Here is a 7,500-nt window from a genome sequence, read left to right on the forward strand (position 1 = left end):
TAATAATAATACCAGCTGACAGGGCTTTAAATTAACATGTATCTACTGTACCTAGTATTTATCCAAAGGAATCGATATTGAATCAAGATCAGAATCAAATCACAAGAATTGAATTGAAATTGTGAAAGCAATAATAAAAACAGTAGCAAACCAGTCATTGTACCATGTAAACATTGTGTTGTCACTAAACTTAATAAAATTCTGTTTAGTTACCAAATGTTTTGACAATCACAATACACTTTATTGTGATGTACATTTTTTTTCACGTTCCCCACCAATCCCAATCCACCCATTTCGTGTTGTGTTGTGTTGTGTTACATTTTCACTGTTTACAAAGGCAGGGCCTGCCATCTTGTCTTTTTGGCTTGTTGTTTCTGATTGCACTTTAACCCCAAGGGGAAAATCCAAATCAAATCCCAGAAGGGAAAATCAAAACAAAATAAAGTTAAAAATTGTTTTGAACAATTTCTTTGTCGTCTGCAGATTGATTTTAAGTAGGGGAAGAAAAAAAAAATCGGTTTAAATCGTAAATCGGATTTTTTGTGAAAAAATCTGGGATTTTTTTTTTAGGCCATATCGCCCAGCCCTAACATACATATACTGTCGTGCAAAAGTTTTGGATCAGTATGATTTTGTGAGTGTGTGTGTGAGTATCATCATATTAGAGTGATTTCTAAAGGATCATGTGACACTGAAGACTGGAGTAATGATGATGAACATTCAGCTTTGATCACAATAAATTACACTTTAAAATATATTAAATAGAAAACAGTTATTTTCAATTGTAATAATATTTCACAATATTACAGGTTTTTTTTATCAAATAAATGCTGCCTTGATGAGAAGAAGAGACTTCTTTTAAAAACATTGTAGGATTACAAATGTATTTAATGTTTAATTTAGGTTACTGATTTTAGCATGTCCTTCATAGATGATGATATTTCAAAGAAGATTAAGTCAAGCAACCCAGGTGTTGGACATTAACATTTGTATCTGTATGCACCTCCGGAACAGTGTCATGGTCCCAAGGTAAGCGATGATCATGTGAAGGTATGGGTGATACTGTCAGGCTGATTGGATCATTTGAATGATAGTGTTATGCTGATTCTTGATTGAATCATATCATCCCTATGCTTTGTTTTGATTTGTCTCCACCTCCAAAAGTCCCTCCTCCTTGTAAATGTATAAAAACTATACTGTATAGAACTCAGTCAGACTGTTGGACGAACTGCAGCAACGCTCAATAGAGAATAACTTCTGCTTGAACAATATCCCAACATCTCCTGGTCTCTGCTTTGAAGAAGGAAAAAGAAACTCCCTACAACATTAAAAATCTTACTCTTCCCAAACTTTTGAACTGCAGTGTGTGTGTGTATATATATATATATATATATATATATATATATATAACGGTTAGTTCCAATCCTTGATTCTGATTGGTCAATAGCTGTGCTTTATTCACAATAAAACACGGCTATGGCCGCTTCACCCAATGGTTCTATGTATCACTACAACACCCCTAACAACCACTCTTAGTAACATAAACACGTGTGATCTCACTGATATTGTTCATTGAAGCCATAGTGGAGTATTGTGAGAGATCGAGAAAGCGAGTGTAAAGTTACCTGCATTCACAGTAGACATTGCATTTTCCTTCAGGTCAGTCCTATATTCAAAATAAAATAATCCGTTTGAATGTCCGCTGCGATATCTTGTCCTTGTAACAGTTAACCGTTAAGGGGTTTTCCCGTGCCTATAACGTTAGTCATCTGTTAGTCTTCCTTCTCCGTGAAATCAAGTTTGAGTCTTTTCAATATAAAAGTCTTCTCTACCGACGGACTCATTCATAAGACAGTCTTTGCCGCCATCTAATGGTGAAATAATGTATGTAACTTCTGTTGCTGTTTACGGTCAGGGACTATTTTTTCCAGCGGAAGGAATGCTTTTAGTGATTTTACTTCATGAAAGTTGCATAGATAAATATTTTTGGCTTTAATATTTGTAGTGTGTGGCAACCGTTTTATAAAAGCAATAAGGTACTCGAGGCAAGTGCTGTATCGTGAATAAGGAACGGCTGAAGGGGTTACTCCGCTTCGCTTCGCGTCGTGCCTAACAACGCCCTTCAGCCGTTACTTATTCACAATACAGCACTTGCCTCTCATACCTTACTGCTTACATATATATATATATATATATATATATATATATATATATATATATACAGGGCCTGAAGTTAACTTTTTTGACCACCAGCCACTGTGGCAGGTGGATTTAAAAATCCACCCGCCACAGTGACTTTTTACCAGCCAGTTTTTTTTTTTTTTTTTTTTGCCTCATAAAAGGTGAAAAAAAAGGAATTGCACAAACATTTGTTCTTTAACTTGTACGAATACACATTTAAGTGCTGTCAAGTTATTAACGAGATCCATACAAGTATTAATAACTCGAATACAGATATAACGTTAAGGGGGTCGCACACCGGACGCGCAGCTCAGCGCCGCGCCGCGCAGCGCCACGTCTTTTAAATTCGAACACATTATTCTCTATTCTCAAATCGTAGTTAATGTACATATGGACTTAACCCTGTGCTGCAATATACATTTAGTTTTATATTTATTTACAGAAATCAGAAAATTGCTGATGTTATCGGATTTTCAGGTGACAGTTGTCCTAGACGTGGCGCGGCGCGGCGTGCCCAGCCATCAACACAGCCGCGTGTGATTTGTTTACATAGGCTACGAGCTGCACTAGGTCTAAAGCGGGTCGCACACCGGACGCGCAGCTCAGCGCCGCGCCGCTCCACGTCTAGGACAACTGTCACCTGAAAATCCGATAACATCAGCAATTTTCTGATTTCTGTAAATAAATATAAAACTAAATGTATATTGCAGCACAGGGTTAAGTCCATATGTACATTAACTACGATTTGAGACACATAAATGTAAATTTAATATAAAACTATTTAAATGGCGCTCTGTGGCGCGGCAGGATTTTGAACACGGTCCTGAAGCGGGTCGCACACCGGACGCGCAGCTCAGCGCCGCGCCGCGCCACGTCTAGGACAACTGTCACCTGAAAATCCGATAACATCAGCAATTTTCTGATTTCTGTAAATAAATCTTAAACTAAATGTATATTGCAGCACGGGGTTAAGTCCGTATATACATTAACTACGATTTGAGACACATAAATGTAAATTTAATATAAAACTATGTAAATGGCGCTCTGTGGCGCGGCAGGATTTTGAACACGGTCCTGAGCCGTTGCGGACAGACGCCGAAAGGCGCCGCCGGTGTGTGTACTCTCATAGAGAATAATGTGTTCGAATTTAAAAGACGTGGCGCTGCGCGGCGCGGCGCTGAGCTGCGCGTCCGGTGTGCAACCCCCTTGAGCCGTTGCTGGGCGCCGCGGACAGACGCCGCCGGTGTGTATACTCTCATAGAGAATAATGTGTTCGAATTTAAAAGACGTGGCGCTCCGCGGCGTGGCGCTGAGCTGCGCGTCCAGTGTTCTACCCCCTTCAGTTACAGCGTTCAGGAACCGTTAAGCAGAACTAAATTAATATTGTTATTACTGGTAAAGTTACCGGGTAGGCAACCGCACATTTGGACACAACATCTGTGCAAATGCCATTGTACTGTAGCCTATGTCAGCGTTGCATTATCTCATCTCACCAACAGTTCAATACAACTCACACATTCAAACGTAGTCAGAGAAGACGCATATTCTCTCCGATCACATACGTTCCGAAACACTCAAACTGCGCTGCTTTCACAGATGCTTTCTTTACTCCAGTAATGTGCCGCCACAGTTTTAGCTAAAATCCAACGAAACATAGGCTACAACTTCGTTTGAATGTCAAAGAACAGTTGCAAAAAAAAACCTTCGCCCCTTTAGTTACTGTTGCAATGTCCGACAAGCTACACCGCGTCAGAGACAATTTGCCTAAAAGGACTTTGACCGCGCTCACGCCAAACCATGATGTCACGCAATGAAAAACACATCGCACAGCAGAGACACTGACAACACGCTGGCAGACAAGACAGTCCAGGTTACTTTTGATATTAAACAAAGTCTCAACGTTAAAATTTGGTCATTTTTAAAGAAATTTAGACAATACCGTTTTGTGGCTCTGTAATGTATCTTGACAGATCGCTGTGGTGCCTTAAGTTAAAGCTGCTCGTGAACCGATCATCTCTTCCTTCTAGTTAATTTATAGCATCAAATAAACATGAATGAACATAAGAAGGAATGTAGTTTTAACTGCGGAAAGATGTCAGTAGGCTTACTCAGTACACTCCGTTTTTTCAAGTTCAAATCCTCCAACGTTGAACTCTCCTGACTGCTTTGTCGGACAAAAAAAAAGGCGGATTCGGCGGATTATGATTGGCCAGATCGCCTGTCAATCAAACTCCCCGCGAAGGGTCGATTCTCATTGGCTGCCTGCCAATGTGGCAGGTAGATTGACAGTGTTACCCGCCAATTGCAGAATTCACCCGCATTTGGCGTGTGGTCGGGTGTTAATTTCAGGCCCTGTAAATATATATATATATTAGGGGTGTAACGGGTACGCAAAACTGACAGTTCAGTACAGCGGTGGGACATTTTGACGTTTTGGTGACCACTGACTGAAAAGAGTGTCTTCTTTTGTGTTCGGCAGAATAAAAAGGTAGTCATGCAGGTTTGGATGACGTGAGGGAGAGTAAATAATGACAGATTTTAAATGTTTGTGTGAACTATCTTTATCAGAAGGCCTACTCCTAGAGACTGATATTGTAATAAAGTAAATCAGTAAATCTTGTCCTCCACGCAGCTCTACTACAGAGCCTTTCCACATCTCACTCCCCTGCACACTTGACTATGGTAAGACTGAAATACACACACATATATTCACAGGATGAGATGAATCTTATTGCTCAACATACCCGAGTGTGTTCAGTGTGCAGTTTGGGTCCTTCAGTAGATCAGAGAGCATCTTGAGTCCTGAGTCTCCCAGGGGATTGCGGCTCAGATACAGCACTCTCAGGTGTGAGGGGTTTGAACACAGAGCTGAAGCCAGATAACCACAGCCTTCTCCTGTCACCTCACAGCCCCATAATCTACAAACACACACAGAAACAATGAAGATATCTGAGACTGACATCAGAACTCACAACAAAAGCTTGTTGAATCTGCTGATTAATTACACATCCATTTAATATAAACTGATAAGAGATCTCTCTCATTTCATCAGGGTTCGTACACTTTTTCCAAAGTCAAATTCAAGCACTTTTCAAGCACTTTCCAGGTCCATTTTAAAGCTTTTTCCAGCACCTTACACTACCGTAAATTACATAACAATACATAGTTAAAATTATTATTTAGTGTTTTTATCACATCAAAAGAGATAAACAGCCAAATGTTTCATAATAGCAGAGGGCTGCACGATATTGAAAATATCGATATTGAAAAATGAGATATGCGATAACTCATTAAATAATGCGATATTCAATATTCGATACTGAAACTGAAATTAAATTAATCTGATGTTGATTAATATGATGAAACTGATTAATCAAATGTAAAAATAAACATTGCTATAGTTTTCACTGCATGAATTAAATATACTGATTCTTATTAAAGCTACAAAAGTTAGCCTATTCAGCCAAAAGCAGTGAGTGATTTTCTTTGTATTTTGTTCATGACCCCAGTTATTGCAAGCCGTTGCGATATGCAATTATGCATATTGTAATATATACATTTGCAATATTTCGATATATTGTGCAGCCCTAATATTTAAGCCAATCAGAAGTTTTATTCTTCAAAATGTATCACTAAGTATATAGCCTAAAGCATATGAATAATAAACTTTTCATTATATTACTGTCCAAATATTGCTTACCAGATAAGTAAGGGATAATGTATAGAGAGGCGGTCGTTATAGCGAATAACAACCCCGACAGGCTGAACAGGACCCCGACGCGAAGCGGAGGGGTCTTGAATCAGCCTGAAGGGGTTGTTATTCGCTATAACGACCGCCTCTCTATACATTATCCCGCTTATTACATGGCTACCTACAAAAATAAATAAATAATTTGACACGAATTATTGATTTAAAAAGGAGTTTAATGATTTAAAAACGAATGTATTGCTTCCGCCAAAGAAAATAGTCCGTTCCGCGTCCATAGCAACGCGCTGTTTTTCATGGCAATGGTCTGTTATACTTCGCAGCGGTCTGTTATCAAGAAATAACAGACCGCATTCTACATTAGAATTCAACCAAGCCATGTAATAATATGATTTATAGGCTGTAAAACTGAATTAATTTCAAATATGAAGACTTAGGATTTGAACAGAAATATTTGACAGGCCTTCCCGTTTTGGGACACATTCTTGATATAGATAAGGTTTGAACAATATCTGAGTGCACAGGCACCTGCCTGATAAATGTATTAATATTATATGTATATAATACATTTACTGGAATAGAGCAGTGTAAATATTGCATAGGGCCATCCTAAACCTTACAGTAACAACATACTTCTTATGACACTGACTGATTTCAGTTCAGTAATCAACGACTGTTGTTATGCACTGGGCTAACGTTTGCAGGTTAATTTGCACGTTACAGTTCTGTAATTTTGGCAATGTTCACTGCATATTCCACAAATGAACGTGACATAACGGACATGCAATACTTACATTACATTATCACACCAAGTACTCTCAGTCACTAATGGCCCTTTCAGATAGGACGCGGACCGCGCTGCGCTATGAAATGAAACCGATATATTTCAATCGCTTGCGCCGCGCGACTCGGAGCTCAGCCGCGGTCAAAGTTTAAAATAGTTCAACTGTTGCCGCTGCGTGGCCAATAAAAACGGTGCATCCAAACAACCGCGGAAATCAAAATGAAAACTCCGCCTACTTTTGCTCTGGCCAGCGTAACGCAACTCAATCTGTATCTCATTCTGAAGGGCTACATTTTTTTTCTCCATTTAATAAAGAACTATTTCGTCATAAAGATATTTCTTGTGAAAGAAATACAGTTACAAATTCAAGCATTTTCAAGCATTTTATCCAAAATTCAAGCACTTTTCAAACCTTGAAAACACAACATCAAAATTCAAGCACTTTCAAGGATTTCAAGCACCCGTACAAACCCTGTTTCATACAAGTTCTGCTGAACTTTTGAGTATTTTAATTTGTTGAAACTGTAACTTGCCAACATTTTAAAGCCAAATACATTTTACACAGACAAATCTCCTCTTGTTAATAGTTACCCTGATTTTTAAAACTGTTTTCATAGTTTGTGAAAGAGAGCTCAGAGAAGCAGCGTGTCGGCAGTGTGCAGCGGGCGAGCTCAGAGTATCAGTGCACTGCAGTGTTTACATCTGCTCTTATTATAAGCAACAGGACTTCTCCGATGGGCAATAATCCCACCGTATTAAGCGCTGGTAGAGCTATACTGCAGATCATGAGGTTCACCACCACCATACTCCACATGTGTGACAAACAGGG

General features: G+C 39.1%; 1 protein-coding gene across 1 annotated transcript in view; it reads right to left on the bottom strand.

Moving 5' to 3' along the window:
- LOC311283212 (NACHT, LRR and PYD domains-containing protein 12-like) overlaps positions 1 to 7,500 on the bottom strand; it is a 66,642-nt gene that overhangs the window by 9,993 nt on the left and 49,149 nt on the right. The window contains exon 8 of the mRNA XM_084397512.1: positions 4,926 to 5,099. Within this exon, the coding sequence (XP_084253638.1) occupies positions 4,926 to 5,099 (174 nt within the window). The remainder of the gene's footprint in view (positions 1 to 4,925; positions 5,100 to 7,500) is intronic.

Source organism: Rutilus rutilus (genome assembly GCF_951802725.1).
Source record: "Rutilus rutilus genome assembly, chromosome: 23".
NCBI lineage: Eukaryota > Metazoa > Chordata > Actinopteri > Cypriniformes > Leuciscidae > Rutilus > Rutilus rutilus.